Here is an 18,771-nt window from a genome sequence, read left to right as displayed (position 1 = left end):
TAGGCTTCCTCACCAGCTTGAAGTCATCCCCTTTTGACGAACACCAGTTGAGACATTATGAAAATTCTATTTTTTTAGAGCAAACTAACTCCTCTGTCATTGGGCCCTTATTCTGCCACCAGCCTGATAGCATTCTTTGCCTGCCACCCGCGACAGCGCCTTCAAGGGTTGGTGCACAACCGAGATTGTGATTGTCACTAGCCTGGCGCCTGTTCTGGGGGTGCGATAGCAGCCCCTCTCTGGAGGCAGACCAAATCCTACACCCAGCTGCTCTCCCAGAAACAGTTCAGCTGAGCTGCTGCCTACACGGAGAAAGGAAAGTGGCAGTCTCAAAAAAGTTGTGTCAGGTCTTCTTTGCGTGAATTTCAGGTCGTGTTAACTTTATGGTATAAAATGCCTTCAAGATTAACTCAGGGAGCTGGGTCTAGGATCAACTATGAGTTCAGATTTTGTGTCATCATAATTAGAAACTTCTAAATGTTTCTAATCAATGGCATCCTAGTTACTCACATTTATTGAGCATGCATTATACGCCAGGCAGTATTCTGAGCATTTTATGTTGATATGGTGGATACTTTTTTTTTAACTTTTTAATGAGATTATGATAGTTTACAAACTTGTGAAATTTCAGTTGTACATTATTGTTTGTCAGTCGTGTTGTAGGTGCACCACTTCACCCTTTGTGCCCATCCCCCACCCTCCCTTTCCCCTGGTAACCACTAATCTGTTTTCTTTGTCTACATGTTTAACTTCCACATGAGTGTCTTTCTCTATCTGGCCTGTTTCACTCAACATGATACCCTCAAGGTCCATCTGTGTTGTTGTGAATGGGATGATTTTATCCGTTTTTGTGGCTGAGTAGTATTCCACTGTGTATATACACCAAATCTTCTTTATCCAATCATCAGTTGCTGGGCACTTAGGTTGCTTCCACCTCTTGGCTATTGTAAATAATGCTGCAGTGAACATAGGTGTGTATGGGACTTTTGGAATTGCTGATTTCAAGTTCTTTGGATAGATACCCAGTAGTGGGATGGCTCAGTCATATGGTATTTCTATTTTTAATTTTTTGAGAGATCTCCATACTGTTTTCCATAGTGGCTGCACCAGTTTGAATTCCCACCAGCAGTGTATGAAGATTCCTTTTTCTCCACAACCTCTCCATCATTTGCGGCTTTTTGTTTGGGTTATTTTTGCCATTCTAACAGATGTAAGGTGATATCTTAGTGTAGTTTTGATTTGCATTTCCCCGATGATCAGTGATGATGAGCATCTTTTCATGTGCCTATTGGCCATCCGTATATCTTCTTTGGAGAAATGTCTGTTCATGTCTCTTGCCCATTTTTTGATTGGGTTGTTTGATTTTTTGTTGTTGAGTTGTGTGAGTTCTTTATATAGTATGGAGATTAACCCTTTGTCAGATATATGACTTGCAAATATTTTTTCCTATTTGGTGGGTTGTTTTTTTATTTCAATCCTGTTTTCCCTTGCCTTGAAGAAGCTCTTTAGTCTGATGAAGTCCCATTTGTTTATTCTTTCTATTATTTCGCTTGTCTGAGAAGACACGGTGTCCGAAAAGATCTTTTTGATACTGATGTCAAAGAGTGTACTGCCTATATTTTCTTCTAGAAGCCTTATGGTTTCAGGTCTTACCTTTAGTTCTTTGATGCATTTTGAGTTTATTTTTGTAAATGGTGTAAAAGAATGGTCAATTTTCATTCTTTTACATGTGGCTGTCCAGTTTTCCCAGCACCATTTGTTGAAGAGACTTTCTTTCCTCCATTGTAGGCCCTCAGCTCCTTTGTTGAAGATTAGCTGTCCATAGATGTGTGGTTTTATTTCTGGGCTTTCAATTCTGTTCCATTGATCTGTGCATCTGTTTTTGTACCAGTACCATGCTGTTTTGATTACTGTAGCTTTGTAGTATGTTTTGAAGTCAGGGATTGTGATGCCTCCATCTTGGTTCTTTTTTCTCAGGATTGCTTTAGAAATTTGGGGTCTTTTGTTGCCCCATATGAATTTTAGGATTCTTTGTTCTATTTCTGTAAAGAATGTCATTGGGATTCTGATTGGGATTGTGTTCAATCTAGATTATTTTAGGTAGTATGGACATTTTAACTATGTTTATTCTGCCAACCCATGTGCATGGAATGTCCTTCCATCTCTTGATGTCGTCATCAATTTTCTGTCAGGAAAGTCTTGTAGTTTTCATTGTATAGGTCTTTTACTTCCTTGGTTAAATTTACCCCAAGGTATTTCATTCTTTTTGTTGCGTTTTTGAGTTCTTTTTCTGTTAGTTTGTTATTAGAGTATAGAAATGCTACTGATTTATGTAGGTTGATTTTATACCCTGCAACTTTGCTGTAGTTGTTGATTATTTCTAATAGTTTTCCAATGGATTCTTTGGGGTTTTCTATATGTAAGATCATGTCATCTGCAAACAGTGAGAGTTTCACTTCTTCTCTCCTTATTTGGATTCCTTTTATTCCTTTCTCTTGCCTAATTGCTCTGGCCAAAATCTCCAGTACTATGTTGAATAAGAGTGGTGATAGAGGGCATCCTTGTCTTGTTCCTGTTCTCAGGGGAATGGCGCTCAGTTTTTGCCCATTGAGTATGATGCTGGCCGTGGGTTTGTCATATATGGCCTTTATTATGTTGAGGTAATTTCCTTCTATCCCCATTTTGTTAAGAGTTTTTATCATCAATGGCTGTTGGATCTTGTCAAATGCTTTCTCTGCATCTATTGAGATGATCATGTGGTTTTTATTCCTCAGTTTGTTGATGTGGTGTATCATGTTGATTGATTTGCAGATGTTGAACCATCCCTGTGTCCCTGGTGTGAATCCCACTTGACCATGATGTATGATCCTTTTGATGTGTTGCTGAATTTGGGTTGCCAATATTTTGCTGAGAATTTTTACATTTATGTTCATCAGTGATATTGGCCTGTAGTTCTCCTTTTTCATGCTGTCCTTGTCAGGCTTTGGTATCAGCGTGATGTTGGCCTCGTAGGATGTGTTAGGAAGTGTTCCATCCTGCCTAATTTTTTGGAAGAGCTTGAAAAGGATAGGTATTAAATCCTCTCTGAAAGTTTGGTAGAATTCCCCAGGAAAGCTGTCTGGTCCTGAGGTTTTATTCTTTGGGATGATTTTGATTGTTGTTTCAATCTCTTTCCTTGTGATTGGTCTGTTCAGGTTGTCTGTTTCTTCTTGACTCAGCTTTGGGAGGTTGTAAGAGTCTAAGAATTTATCCGTTTCCTCCAGGTTATCCATTTTGTTGGCATATAGTTGTTGTTTTTTTTTTTAAATAATGCAAATCTCCATCTGCTTTTGTTTATTTATTTATTTTTTAAGATTTTATTTTTTTCCTTTTTCTCCCCAAAGCCCCCCAGTACGTAGTTGTATATTCTTCATTGTGGGTCCTTCTAGTTGTGGCATGTGGGACGCTGCCTCAGCGTGGTCTGATGAGCAGTGCCGTGTCCGCGCCCAGGATTCGAACCAGCGAAACACTGGTCTGCCTGCAGCGGAGTGCGCGAACTTAACCTCTCGGGCACGGGGCCAGCCCCTGGCATATAGTTTTTTGTAGTATTCTCTTATAATCCGTTGTATTTCTGTGGAGTCTGTTGTTATTTCTCCTCTTTCATTTCTGATTTTGTTTATTTGAGCTTTCTCTCTTTTTTCTTTGTAGGTCTGGCTAGGGATTTGTCAATTTTATTTATCTTCTCAAAAACCAGTTCTTTGTTTCATTGATCCTTTCTACTGCCTTTTTTGTTTCAATAGATTTATTTCTGCTCATATGTTTATTATTTCTCTCCTGCTGACTTTGGGCTTTGTTTGTTCTTTTTCTAATTCAGTTAGGTGTAATTTGAGATTGCTTATTTGGGATTTTTATTGTTTGTTAAGATGTGCCTGTATTGCGATGAATTTCCCTCTTAATACAGCTTTTGCTGTATCCCATGTGAGTTGGTATGGCATGTTATCATTTTCATTTGTCTCCAGATATTTTTTGACTAATTCTTTAATTTCTTCAACGATCCATTGCTTGTTCAATAGTATATTGTTTAGTTTCCACATCTTTGTCCCTTTCTCAGCTTTTTTCTTGTAATTAATTTATAGCCTTATAGCATTATGATTGGAGAAGATGCTTGTTAATATTTCAACTTTTTTAAATTTGTAGAGGCTTGCCTTGTTTCCCAACATATGGTCTATCCTTGAGAATGTTCCATGTGCACTTGAGAAGAATGTGTATTCTGCTGTTTTTGGGTGGAGTGTTCTGTATATGTCTATTAAGTCCAACTATTTTAGCTTTTCATTTAATTCCACTGTTTCCTTGTTGACTTTCTGTCTGGATGATCTGTCCAATGATGTGAGTGGGGTGTTGAGGTCCCCTACTATTATTGTGTTATTTTTGATATCTTATTTTAGGTTTGTTAATAGTTGCTTTATGAATTTTGGTGCTCCTGTGTTGGGTGCATAGATATTTATAAGCATTATTTCTTCTTGATAGTGTCCGTTTGACCATTATATATTGCCCCTCTTTGTCTCTCTTTGCCTGCCTTATCTTAAAGTCTACTTTGTCTGATATAAGTATTGCGACACCTGCTTTCTTTTGTTTGACATTAGCTTGGAATATCTCTTCCACCCCTTCACTCTGAGCCTGTATTTGTCATTAGAGCTGAGATGTGTTTCCTGGAGGCAACAAATTGTTGGATCCTGTTCTTTAATCCATCTTGCTACTCTGTGTCTTTTTATTGGAGAGTTCAATCCATTTACATTGAGGGTGATTATTGATATATGAGGGCTTAATGCTGTCATTATATCACTCATTTTCTGGTTTTCCTGAATTTCCTTTGTTTCTCGTCCTGTGTGTTTTGGTCTACCCATTGAATTCTGCAGTTTTTTATGCTGTATTTCTTAGTTTTTTCCTTATTTATTTTTTGTGTCTCTGTTCTGCTTTTTAGTTTAGTGGCTACCCTGAAGTTTATATTCATAATCTCATGCATAACATAGTCCATTTTCTGATGGCCTCTTATTTCCTTAGTCTAAACTGATTCAGTCCCTTTCCTCTTCCCCATCTAAGTTATTATTCTCATATCTTATTCCAACTTGTGTTGTAAGTTTGAGGTTAAAGTGACAAGATTGTCTTTGTTTTTGGTATTTTCCTTCCCTTTAATTTAATGCTATAGTTGAATATTTGCTATCCTATTCTGATTTTGTCTATCTGTTTGTCTCCTTACTGTGTGTTTTGTGACTCCTTTCTCCCTTTTTTCTTTTTTCAGATATGAGATGAGGGCCTTCTTGAGGATTTCTTGTAGGGGGAGTCTTGTGGCTACAAAGTCTCTTAGCTTTTGTTTGTCTGGGAGAGATTTAATTTCTCCCTCATATCTGAAGGATATTTTTGCTGGATAGAGTATTCTTGGCTGAAGATTTTTATCTTTTAAAGTTTTGAATATGTCATTCCATTCTCTCCTAGCTTGTAAGGTTTCTGCAAAGAAATCTGCTGAAAGTCTGATAGGGGTTCCTTTGTAGGTTATTTTCTTCTGCCTTGCTACCCTGAGTATTCCTTCCTTGTCATTCATTTTTGCCAGTTTTACTACTATATGCTTTGCAGTAGGTCTTTTTACATTGACAAATCTAGAAGATCTGAAAGCTTCCTCCGCACACATTTCCCTTTCATTCCCTAGATTTGGGAAGTTGTCTGCTATTATTTCTTTGAGCATGCTTTCTGCTCCATTCTCCTCTTCACCTTCTTGGATACCTATAATTCTTATGTTGCATTTCCTCATTGAACTGGATATTTCTTGGAGACTTTCTTCATTTCTTTTTAGTCTCAGTTCTTTCTCCGCCTCTGTCTGGAGCATTTCAACATGTCTGTCTTCGATTATGCTGATTCGCTCCTCTATGGTGTCCACATGAGCATTCAGGCAATCCGTATTTTATCTCTTCCATTGTGTCTTTCATCTCTAGTATTTCTGATTGATTCTTTTTTATAGTTTCAATTTCTTTTGTGAAGTAGCTCCTGAACTCGTTGAATTGTTTCTCTATATTCTCTTTTACCTCATTGAATTTTTTGACAATAGCTATTTTGAATTCATTGTCATTTAGTTTACTTATTTCTGAGTCCTCAGGACAGAATTCTGGGTATTTATCATTTTCTCTCTGGTCTGGACTTTTGATGAACTGATTGATGCTGGAAGAACAGGGTTTTCCCATTGTGATATTATTCGGTTGCAGTTACAGCCTTTTGCCACTGGATAGGGGTTGAGAGCTGCGTATTCTGAGCCCTCCGCCTTCATCCAAGATGGCGCGGCCAGGTGCGGTGTGGGTTGGAGGAGGGACACTTTCTCCTGCGTGCAGTCCCTGGTTTCCTGATCTCGCTATCTGGTCTCCTGGGGTCTTGGCTTGATGAGGTCACCCTGTGTGAAAGCTTTTGCCCCATTAGAATGCTTTCCTCTGGGTTGCAAGGGCCCTAGGGAGTCCTGGGTGATCCCGTGGACGCACGACCCATGCCCCACTCCTTCCCTCACGGAGCCTCCCACAGCAGTGATCCCCATCTTTAGGGGAGGGAGCAAAGTTCTCTCTTAACCCTGTTCCAGCTCCTCCAAGGGGTGCTCCAGCATCTCCACCCTCTGTTGTTTGGCTGCCATGACTCTCTGAGGATTCCTGTGCTATTAGGATATTTTCTGTTGGAATATGGTTGCTCTTTTTTGTTGTACATTGGAGGGGAGAGAGTCCTGGGCAAGCTCACTCCACTGTGATGCTGACATCACTGCTATGGTGGATACTTTTAAAGATTTTATTTTTTTTCCTTTTTCTCTCCAAAGCCCCCTGGTACATAGTTGTGTAGTTTTAGTTGTGGGTCCCTCTGCTTGTGCTATGTGGGACGCCGCCTCAGCATGGCCTGATGAGCGGTGCCATGTCCGTGTCCAGGATTCGAACCGGTGAAACCCTGGGCCACCGCAGCAGAGTGAACAAACTTAACCACTCGGCCACAGGGCCGGCCACTATGTGGATACTTTTAATCATCATCTCAATTTTTTTTTCATTTTTTAATTAAATATAATTCCTGTAACACAAAATTTTTTAAAATGTACAATTAAGTGGTATTTAGTATATTCACAATGCTCTGCAACCATCACCACGGTCTAATTTCAAAACATTTATAGCATAGCACCCCAAATAGAAACCCTGTATCTATTGGCAGTCACTCCCAGTTCTTCTCTTTCCCCATTCCCTGGCAACCACTAATCTACTTTCTGTCTCTGTGGGCTTACCTCTTCTGAACATTTCACGTGAATGGAATCATACAACATGTAGCCTTTTGTGTCTGGCTTCTTTCACTTAGCATAATGTTTTCAAGGGTCATCCATGTGGCTTGGTCAGTGCTTCATGCCTGCCCACGACCAAACAATATTCCATCGCGTGCCTATGCCACACCTGTTTATCTGTTCATCTGTGGACAGGCAGGTGGGTTGCCTCCACTTTTTGGCTGTTATGAACAGTGCTGCTAGGACATCCTCCCAGTTTGACAGCTGAGGAAGCTCAGCACAGGTGCCATTTCCCACTCATACAAGCAGGACAGGATTCCTACCCAGGCATCTGGCTTTAGAGCCGAGTCCTGACCAGCCTCCTCGGCAGCTCAGCTGTCAAATGAAGACGCAGGAATTGAGAGTCTATGCCACATACCTCCATGGCAACCATATTTCAGAATTAAAAATCGGGCCCTGTGGTCTGAGGAATTCATCATACTTTTGGGAGTTGAGTCTGTCTTGTTTGAATTCAGGGTCATTATTGGAAGTCGTGGCTGAAACAGAGTTGTCCATTCAGTTCAAAATGCACTTACCAATGACCTTTAGTGTAACAGGACCCAGCCCTGCCCTGGAAGCTCATGGTCCAGGAGGAAAGACATGCTGGCTTAGGTCCCCAAGAAGCAGACTCTCAGATGGAGATGTGCATGCAGGAGGTTGATGGGGAGAGCTCTCAGGAACAACACTGGTTACAGGTGAGGGGAGCAGGATTGGGCAGAGGGAGGAGATGAACTGTGTTTCAGGCCTTGGTGATCCCTCAGGGAGCTCTGGGCATGGGTGGCCCTTTGGAGATAATCCAGTTGTGGCAAGGAGCCTGAGTCTTTGTACCCTTGGCATCAACCAGTATCAGAGTGGGCGTAACCTGGGGCAAGAACAGGCTTCTTCCTGGCAAGGGACACAGCTATGAGCTGCCAGCCATCACTGCCACAGGCAGCTGGGGTGTGAGCGAGTGATCTGGGCCTGCAGCACAGCATCTGCTCCACACACCTCGGCCCATGTCCATGGATGCTTTAATGCATGCTCCGAGAGAGCCATCTGTGAGAATGCTTCAGGAACACAGCTGAGGGAGGGTGTAACCCAGCCTGGGATGGGGGTGAGCAGGGAGGAAGGGGCATCCTACCTGTGCCATGAAGTCTTGAACCCCACACCTCTATATCCAGGAACTGCTCCTCTTGGGTGCCTCAAAGACTCCTGAGCACAACTTCCCCAAACCAAACTCAGCCCAGCTCCTCCTCCAGCCTGCACCTCTCTGAGAATGGCACCACCGTCCCTGCTGTTACACAGGCCAGAAACTGTGGAGTCATCCTCAGTTCCTCCTTTTCCCAGCCCATCACCAAATCCTATGCCATCACCTTGAAAATATCTTCTCCCTGCCTCCTCCATGTTCCTGACACCTCTTGTCTGAACACCCGCAGTACCTGTTCCCCAGCACCCACTCTTGGCCACCTCCAGCCTCTTATTCCAATGTCTACCCTCTACTCCACTAACCCAGTGTGGCTTCCCATTGCTCTAGGGTTGAGGGTGAATCTCCCTGCTGTGGCTTTGGTGGTCTGGCCTGCTCTGTGCCCTGCCATCCTTTGCTTTCCTTGCCCCCTGGCTCCAGGCTTTCTGTCATTCCCTGTCCCTCCTACTCTCTGCTTGCTCTGGCGATGTGGCCTTCCCATGTGCATCCACTGTGCATACAGTGCTCTCCCCTCTCCACCCTTGAATTCACTTCTTCATCCCTCAGGTTTCGGTTTGTTGTCACCCTTCGCAAAGCTTCACCTGACCACTCTGCCATTGTCGCGTTTCCCTTAGCTGCTCAAGGCCCCACATGCCCGCCTCCAGAGCGCTTGAGATGATTGATGATGTGTGTTTGGTGGTGGAGTCATTTGTTGAAAATTGGCCTCCCTCACTAGACTGTCAGCTCCATGAGGCAAGGGAGCTTGTCCTGGTGTGGAACAGGAGGTGCTCTGTGAGCCTGAGAGAAGGCAGGAAGGAGGGGGCAGAGGGAAGGAGGAAAGAATCTCAGCCCCACATGGACAAGGGGGCGCGGCGAGAGGGAACTAACATGAACTGTCTCCTTTATATTCCTAGATTTGTGTGACCTCGTATGGCAAAAATTTTGACTGTAGTGTATGAGAGAGCATCCAGTTTGGGACCCCTGAACCTCACGACATGGCCCTAGACTTAAGCGTGAGGTTTCACTTCCTACCTGGGGTTTTCCTGCCTCTCAGCACTGTCATTGGCACAAAAAGGCTTTGCCCCTCATCAGGCTTAAAGTAGGCCTGGAATGTCAGAAGCCAGGTCATTCTGGCTGTCCCCTAGGATCAGCCACTGTGCTCTGACCACTCTCCGTCCCAGCCCAAGACAGGCTCCCAGGGTCTCCTTGCATTGTCTTTTTGCACACACTGTTCCCTGCCTGGATGCCCTCCCCGTCCCTCCCCTGCTGACCCCACTCTATTTGGTGAGCCCCTTTATGGTTCAGCGCCATGTCCTCTCCCCTGTGGAGCCTGCCGAGCCCCTGAGCAATGCCAGGCACCCATCCTCTCTACCCACTGCCTCTGGCATGGGTGCTTCCTCTGGATAGCATCTACCTCATGGCATTGGAGCAATTGTCTTTCAGTGGCTGCCTCGCTAAGTTCCTCAAGGACGGGGATCTTGTCTTCCTGCCTTCCTTTCCGTCTTTTCCTCCTTATTCCTGCCTTTCCGCAAATACTTTGTAAGCTCCTTGTGTTTGCCAGGCACTGTTCTGGGGCTGGGAGATACAGCAGCGAATGAGTGGGCACTGGCCCTGCCCTCATGGGTCTGGCATCCCAGTCGGGGAACCACAAGGAAGAAAGAGATTTTCAGAGAGTGAGAAGTCCTGCCACTCTGAGGAGGCCTAGAAGGCCTCGGGTAGTCCGGAGAGGTCCCTGGAAGGGTGGCACATGCCCCAAGCAAGGAGGAAACCTTCTAGGAGGGGAAACAGCAAGAGCCCAGGCCCTGAGGAGGAAGGGATCTGGCTTCCCTGAGAAACAGCCAGAAGGGCTAAGGGACTATTGGGCTGAGGGATGTGGGTGAAGGTGGGAATGAGGTCAGGGAGGGTGATGGTGGAGCCAAATTTTATGTTCATCTGTGTCTGTCTTTGGCCCTTAATGCAGTGCCCAACCCATGGGAAAAGCTCAAGGAATATTTATTGAATAAATAGGAAGAGGCCTCTGACTGCAGTCCCCTCTTCAGGGGGCCTGGGTCAGCCCCTGAGGGGTGAGTATCTGTTCAGGCAGCCCCACTGGGCAGGTGGCATCCAGGTGACAGATGTGCTCTGTGGGAGGTTCATTTCCTTAGAAGGAGAAGTTCTCGGATGCAAATCAGGTGGTGGAGACCAATATGAGTGTTGGAAAGTCCGCCTCGCCTGCCCTGCCTGGTCCTGCAGGGCTGGGAGGCTCAGACAGGGAAGAGCCGCCTCATCAGTTTAGCACCAGCCTGGGAGCGTGAACACGGGCCTTCCTCTCTTCCTCCTTGAGAGTCAAAGGCTGCTTAAACTGCAGACCTGCTGCCAGGGCCTCGCAGGCCTCCGTGCCCTCCCAGCTCTCCTCAGGGAGTAGGGCTGCCAGGCGAGCAGGGTGGGAGCAGCCTCAGCTCATCTTGACTCACTTAAAACCTGGGGGAGATGATGTCAGCTCTGCTCAGAACCCTCCCACAGCTTCCTGGCTGCCTCGGAGTCAGACCAGAGTCCGCCCCATGGCCTCGGCCGCCCTGTTTCTCTGCTTGCCCACCTTGCTGTCTCTGCTCTCCTCAGACATGCCTGGCCCGCTCCACCTCACAGCCTCTGCACTGCCCTCCCCGCCACCTGGAAACCCCGTTGGTCCAGATTCCCTCCGGGGCCTCCTTCACTTCCTTCTGCCTCTGCTTGACTGTCCGTCACAGTCCTCTGACGCCCTGGCTGAAACACAGCCCCTCCCCCACGCCCTCTGCACTTCTCCACATTCTCGTCTCCGGAGCACTCGGCACCATCTGACAGACTTCCTAGTTACTGATGTTTTTATCGCCTGTCTGCTCTCACTAGGATGTGAGTTCCTTGATGGCGGAGACTTTGATGTGCTCACTGTGTCTCCAGAGGAGGTGTTCAATAAATATCGAGTTAACGAATGAATTTGTAAACCGAGGTCAGCAGCGTCCACTCGCAGGGTCATGTGTACATGGAAGTCCCGGCACCACGTTCCCCGGCGTGTGGTCTGCATACTTCCATGGTGCTGTAGGGGACACGGGAACATTTACTGTTTCTCTTAGGGCAGGCGAAAATGACTTTCCATTTATGGCATTAATATACAATTTCCTTTTTAAAGTAAACTCATTCAAGATTAAAAAGGGAGAAAATCTGTATTTGCCAGCCTAAAAGATACAATACACATCTCAATCTTACAAGAAAACTTTTCTGAGAATAAAAAGAAATGCTAATTATTTTTATCAGATATATATTAAAAATTATTTTTTAGATAGCTATGTAAGAAAAGGATTTTCATAAAGATACAGCATATTATATCCCAGAGTCCAGGCCGTAATCTTAGATTTTGGCTCTGCATCAATATTCTACAAACCCTGAGACTTAAGTATAAAATCTCAAGGTACATATTGGTAGCAGTAAATTGATGCTACATAGCAGGGTTGGGTAGTAATAAACATAAGTCTAAGATATTTGAAAAATAACCCAAACTCTTCCTTTGATCTTCCATCTGGTGTGTGCATAGCTATGTGATTTTGTTTCCACGTCTAGCCCGGGGCCGGAGAAATTCAGATTTCTGCGGCATTGTTTGTTTTGCGTTGTTTCGTGCCACCTCTAGGGGGTAGTATTAGCCATTGCTTTAGGTCTGTGTTGCTTGGCTTTTGTTTGCAGTGTAGACACTCTGAATGCAGAGTATTTGTCGTTCCTGTTTTGAGGATGGGAGTACATCTGGTATGTCAGCAAATGTGGTAAAAAGCAAACTCAGAACTATACTTTTTCATTCAACTAATATGCGTAGGACTTAATACACAGCGCTGGGACACGAAGGCAGAATTGTTGGGAGCACAGAGGACTTGGCACTTGGGGTGAGTTTTGAAGGGAGAGTAGGAGTTTTGTACTATAAGATACATTTGGATAGTCTCTTAATGTGAGTTTCGGATCATCATTGAGAACCTTCGTTAAGGTATCATTTTAATCCTCAACTAAATGCTTCTCTGAGCCCTAGGACATGGCGCAGTCTTCAGATTCAGACACCCCTAAGTGTTAGCTCTACTACTGTACCGCCCGGAACTCACTCAGGTGGGAATCACACACACATACACAGATGCACAATTCAAACTGGCTTAGTAAGAAAGGACTGCATTAGCTCTTGTGAGTAAAAAGTCCAAGATAGTGCTGGCTTCAGGCATGGCTGGGTATGAGGTTAAGCAGGGTTAAGAGGATCTCATTTCTATGTGTTCTGTCTCTCTCTTCTCAATTCTGCTGCTTTTATGATGGTGTCACTCTTGGACTGATGTCTCCATGGAACATATAAGCATGCCCACAATGGTGAACCTCATCATTTGATAAAAAATGACTTCTTCCTTGTGCTCTTAGCTCATATCAGCTAATAATTCCAGGGGAAGAGGTATAGGAACTTTTCCAGCAGTTTCAACCTATCCCTGAGTTGCATCTCTAGGCCTCGCTTGGGGGGCATGACTAAGCTTGAACCAATCACATGGTCAGGGAGCAAATACCCTGATTGGCCAGGCCTAGGTCTTGTACCCCCGCCTGTAGTGCTGGGCATTTATTTCCACCCACACCACATGGGTTGAGAGTGGAGGACAGGTGGTTTCCCGAAGGAAAATCAAGGTGATGTCACTAGAAGAAAATAGATGCTGAGCCGACAAAAACAACAAATGTGGCCTTCAGGCAATTTGCTTCAGCTTTCAAAGCCTCAGTTTTCTCCTCTGTAAAATGGAGATGATGATCCTAGAGCATAGTATTATTGCAGGAATTGAATAAGTGCCCACAGAGAGCATAATCAGTGGCCCCAAAAAGCTAGGCCCCAGTAGCCTAGAGCATTTCGCTTGTCACTCATACCTCAGTTAAGATGTGGAGCTTAGGGGGAGGTGGAGTAGCTCAGGTGTGTGCAGGTGCTCTGGGAACTCTGCAGTGCCCCCGACACAGTGTTTTCTCAGTCTCGTTACTAAACTGTTCAAAGTTCCTGTTCTTCTCTGCTGGGACCTGACACGTGCAAGGTTAGGCGCCCAGCATTCTCAAGCCCTGGAAAGCATCCATCCCTGTGGCTCTCAGCTGCTTGCTGATGCAGCTCAGGCTCCAGCCGCTAAATCAGCCCTGTTAGGAGAATTCCAGTATTCTGGCCTCAGAGGAGCACGTGATCCCTGAAATACACACTCTGTTGAGTTCCTTTAAGCATAACTGATTCTTGGTGTTTCTTGCCCATTCCATTTTTTCCCCCAGAGAGAATTAATAACATGGCCATTGGTAAAATTCTACACGTCTCTGGGGCCAGCATTAGGATAAAGATGAGAAGGACAACAGTAATGGCAATGTGACTTTGCTTTCGTGTCACATCCAAATTCCTTAGACCCTGTGCTGTGCTTAACTCGCACCTCCTCAGCGCCCGTCACCTGAGGCAAACCTTACGTCTGCTCAGTCTGTGAGCGTTTCAAGCTTCCTCAGGCCCCCAAGCCTTTGCCCATGCTGATCCTGCTGCCTGGAATGCCTTCTCTTTTCTTGTGGCCCAGCAAACCTTTCAACTTTCAAATCCTGGCCCAAATGTCTCCTTATTTATTCATTCACTCACCGGGTATTTAGTGAGGCCCTGCGTGTGCCAGGCACTGTCCTAGGGGCTTAGAACACACAAGTAATCAAAACAGACACGACCCCTGCCTTCATAGAATTTCCATTCCAGTGCAGGGGACAGCCAATAAATAAGAGGCATAATAAATAAGATAAAGTACAGGGGCCGGCCCGGTGGCGCAGCGGTTAAGTTCGCACGTTCTGCTTCTCAGTGGCCTGGGGCTCACCGGTTCAGATCCCGGGTGTGGACATGGCACCGCTTGGCCTGCCATGCTGTGGTAGGCATCCCACATATAAAGTAGAGGAAGATTGGCATGGATGTTAGCTCAGGGCCAGTCTTCCTCAGCAAAAAGAGGAGGACTCGCAGTAGTTAGCTCAGGGCTAATCTTCCTCAAAAAAAAAAAAAAGATAAAGTAGATGTTATGTTAGCAGGGATTGGGAGTGGGGATGCATGTGCACAGCTTGCAATTTTAAATAGGGTGGCCAGGGAGGACGTCACTGAGAAGGTAAGATCTGAGGCAAGCCTTGAAGGAGGTGAGGAATCTAGGCATTTACCTGGAGGAAGAGAACTCTGGGCAGAAAGAATGGTGAGTCACAGACCCTGAGGTGGAGTGTGCTGGGAGTGGAGGGTACTAGAGTGAGGACGAGGAGGGGAGGTGGGGGGTGGGTCAGAGACATTGAGTGGAGGCCCAGTGTGCAGGGCCTGGTGACCTCTGAGGATTTTGTCCTTGACCCTGACTGGGACAGGAGCCCAGTCGACATGATTGGACTTACCTTTCCTCCAGACCCCCTGGCTGAGGCAGGGAGAACAGACTGCAGGGGGGAGGGCAGGAACAGGAGCCAGTGAGAGGCCTGGACCAGGGTGGTGGGGAGGGTGGGGGAAATGGTCAGATCTTGGATACACGGTAGTTTTCCCATGGAGCTGATGGATTGGATGTGGAGCAGGAGAGGGGGCAAGGCTTTGAAGACGACCCCCAAGCACTGGGGCCTGGCCTTGCTTGTGGAAACCTTCCCAGTTCCCTCATTCAGATCCTTGGCATTGCATTTTATACGTTCTCTTATAATCATTTGTCTCCTTTTTTTGGTCTCAGATATGCCTTTGGTAATCTGATGACAGTTATGGACTCTCTTCTCAGAAAAATACCCTTGTGCATTCAGTTGAATGGGTGTTCCCAGAGCCCCCTGCAGGCTATCCCTCATGTTAGGGACCCCTGCTAATGTGTGTTTGCTTGACTGAATGCAACATGAACCGGGGGCCAGAGTCGTTGAGTACAGCCTACAGGCAAGTTTGTTTCTGAATATACACTGAGTCAGACCTTTTGTTCAGCTCTCATTGCATCTGTAACAGCCACACAGTAAGTGCTTGGTAAATGTTGGCTGGAAAACAATGATGATAAACTTGGCACCTTACAAAGGATCTCACACCTTTGTGGGGGCCTTCAGTGTTAATGCCTCCACTTTATGAACAGGAAAAGAAGGCCTCAGCAGAGTGAAGTGTGGGAGAGGCAGTGCCTGGGGTCTGACCAGGGTTGTAACAAGGGTTAACCAAGTTAGTGCTCAGTCAGCCTGAGCAATGCTCGTCATAGAGCTGGACAGGGGTGAGGCTAAGACTGGAGCCCAGGACTCCAGGCTCCCATGCGATGTTCCCCCTGCTTCCTTGCAGTTCTGCCCTCCAGGAATTTATAACCCAGCTGGAGAATCAGTAAGAACAGGAAGGAAAAGGATCCTAAATTACTTCCACTTTTCTCCTAGTTCATCCTCAGAGCAACCTTGTGAGGTAGACCTTATTGGTATTCCCTTTTGCAGACAAGGAAACTGAGGCTCAGAGAAGGTGAGTAACAGAGTTCAGGGCTCACCCCCAAGTCTCCAAATCCCCAGGTAATTAGTAAGCAATATATCTAGTTAAATGCTAGCAACTTAGCGCTTAATTATATACTGTTTCACACTGTATTGTATATAATTTAATACTAATTGCAGGGTTTCAGAATGAGCTGAAGTGAGCTGTGGGGGGGCGAGAATGGCAAGGAAGGCTTCCTGGAGACATTGGAAACTGAGCTGGGTCTTGGAGAGGATTTGGTGGAGGCTGGAGGAGGATGGAGCGGCTTTTGGGAAAAGGAAATAGAATGATGAAGGCATCAGGGTAGGAGTGAGCATGGTGGGGGTGGCGAGGGGCTAGGCTAGTGCCAGTATTTAAATAATGGAGTGCTAGGAACGCAAAGGGAACTAATGTTCATTGAGAACTTGGTAAGTGCCAGGTCCTGTGCTAAGTTCTCTCCACTGTGATATCCAATCCACATCTCACCCTCCAAGGGAAAGAATCCAACCCCGACAGCACTGTGACTACCTCCCTTTTACAGATAAGGAAACTCAGGGCAGTGTTGTGCTCAGGTCCTTCCTAGCTCAAGTTCAGAGGCCATCTGGTTAGAGGTGGGCGTGCTGTGAGTGGTGGCTAATAAAGCCGGCTAGTTTGGGGCCTCGCTACTCAAGGTGTGGCCCACAGGCATCACCGGGGAACTTGTTAGAAATGCAGGCTCAGGGGCCCTCCCCAATCCACCTGAATCAGAACCTGCATTTCAACACAATGTCAGGTGATTTGTGTGCACATTAGCGTTTGAGAAGCCCCGGGCTGGTGAACAGTATGGCTGAACATATGCCTGTGCTCTTCAAGGGTTCCTGATGACATCTCCCTCCAGGCAGAGGCGAAGGAATGCGTTCCCAGAGGATGTGACGTGAAAGCCCGGGGCAGCCCACCACAAGCTGAGACCTCTTTGAAGTCTCATATTTCATCTAAAAATGTCATTGACTGTTTCATTCCACACCGTAATATATCACTGGTCATTTTAATCTTTCAGAATGGTTGTATAAATTGCCATGGAGCAGGATCTGTGTTCCCGGGAGATGCATGGGATGGGTTTCCTTGTATCTTAAATGGGGTGATAATAACCACTTCTAGGGCTGCTGTGAAGATCAAAGGAGGATCATGTATATGGAAACGCTATGTAAACTGTCTGCATGATACATGTTTTGTTATTCTGGAAGGAGCTGAAAATCCTCCCCAGACCCAGTGTCCTGCAACCAGTACTATGGACAGCTAAAGCTGCACCTGCCTTTCTCGCATTCAGGGTGAGGGGGGGCTCCATCCCAGGGAGGACAGTGACCTCTCTGGGCATCTTAGGAAGCCAGGGAAATAAGAGAATAGGGACAGCTGTGGTTAGTTTGTTTAAATTTCTTATTTCATAATGTCGCCCTTTCTTATTATTCCCCACTTCCTGGTTCTTTGGCCAGATTAGCCAGCAGGAAAAGCCTGTAAGAGGCAGGAGAGAAGATGGGAGTACTGCATCCTGGCCCCAAGCGGGCCTAGAAAGAGAGGAAGATGGGAGGAAAAGTGGGGGTGACAGGGAAAGAGGTAAGCAGATGGCAACAACCTGGAGTCCTACAGGAAGAGGGAAGGGGAAGGGGAAGTGGGCTGTCAGCCCTGGGCCGGGAGTGACTCTCTGGGTTCCCCGTCCAGGGGGCCACTTCCTTGTGATGGGAAGTGAAGACAGAGGGAGAGAGACCCAGAGAGGTGAGATGGACAGAGACAATGACCATCCACATCTGAGGCCAAAGGAGCAAGGGTAGCCAGAGAAGGCACAGGCAGAGAGCTGGGAGGGAAGGGAGGCTCATTCAGAACTGCAGAAGATGGTGGAGGAGAATTTGGGGAGGGGTGGGTGGTCAGCAGTTCCCCAAGGCCTGGAGCAATTGAAAAAGATGAAGACAGGAAGAGCTAGCGTATTTGGTTAAGGAGGTTATGAGTCACCCTTGCTAGGATTCTGGTAGAACACTGGGATTAAAGCCAGATTTTGAGAAATTAAGAAGAGAAGATGGAGATTCTTTTTTTTCTCTTCTCCCCATGATAATTGTTAGGATTTTCACACAAACTGCATTTCTATTACAAATGTCTTACTTGCCATTTAAAACTTAATCCCTGTAAGTTGTGACTAGAACCAAGTTGATATTATCTCTTTAATCCATTCCTTGGCAAAAACTTATTTAAGAAACATAGAAAACGGCAAAGTATTGTTTATACTATGATCCTATTTTTGTTTAAAAGAATGTGTGTGTATATTTATAAATATGTATAAATGTATATTATAAACAAAGACAAACATTTAGAGGAATATATATCAAACTATAATGGGAGTTTTACTGGTATATACTTATATCACTTAAATATAGGTAGTTTATTATACATAAAGCTGTAAAAAATTTTATTAGGGGTTATCTCTAATGGTTGGATTATGGTATATGACACATAATTCTTTTGGCTGCAAATGACAGAAACTCAGCTGCAACCTCTAAAGCAATAACTAAATTGTTCATATACTTCTTCAGGAGTGAGCGGATCCAGGGGCTCAAATTATGTCATTAGGAGTCTCTGTCTCCACCTCTCGGATCTGCTGCCTTTTTTATTGCCTTCGTTCTCCGGCAGTTCCAGGCCTACATCTCAGCAGCTTAGCCCCCCAGTGGAAAGAGAGCAGCTTTTTTCCCAAGAGTATCAGCAAAGTCCCAGGACTGACTTTCAATGGCCTGGCTTGAGTCATGGCTCATCCCTGGACCAGTGAATCTTTGTGCCTAGGGAAATTGATTGGCAAGGCCAAGGCTAAGGTCATGTGACCCAAGAGGAGAACAAAGGACCTTTCATGGGCATCTAAGG

General features: G+C 45.5%; 1 protein-coding gene across 24 annotated transcripts in view; it reads left to right on the top strand.

The window, feature by feature from the left end:
• KATNIP (katanin interacting protein) overlaps nucleotides 1-18,771 on the top strand; it is a 202,606-nt gene that overhangs the window by 33,133 nt on the left and 150,702 nt on the right. Inside the window, exons 1-2 of one of the 24 annotated variants that reach the window (XM_070566493.1) lie at nucleotides 15,828-15,906; nucleotides 17,361-17,481. The exons of the other annotated variants lie outside the window; for them this stretch is intronic. Of the exons in view, the coding sequence (XP_070422594.1) occupies nucleotides 17,449-17,481 (33 nt within the window). The 5' untranslated portion in view covers nucleotides 15,828-15,906; nucleotides 17,361-17,448. Of the gene's footprint in view, nucleotides 1-15,827; nucleotides 15,907-17,360; nucleotides 17,482-18,771 lie in introns of those variants that run through there. 24 annotated transcript variants of the gene reach the window in all.

The sequence above is a fragment of the Equus przewalskii genome, chromosome 12, assembly GCF_037783145.1.
Source record: "Equus przewalskii isolate Varuska chromosome 12, EquPr2, whole genome shotgun sequence".
Taxonomy (NCBI): Eukaryota; Metazoa; Chordata; class Mammalia; order Perissodactyla; family Equidae; genus Equus; species Equus przewalskii.
This window is presented reverse-complemented; position numbering and strand designations above follow the sequence as displayed.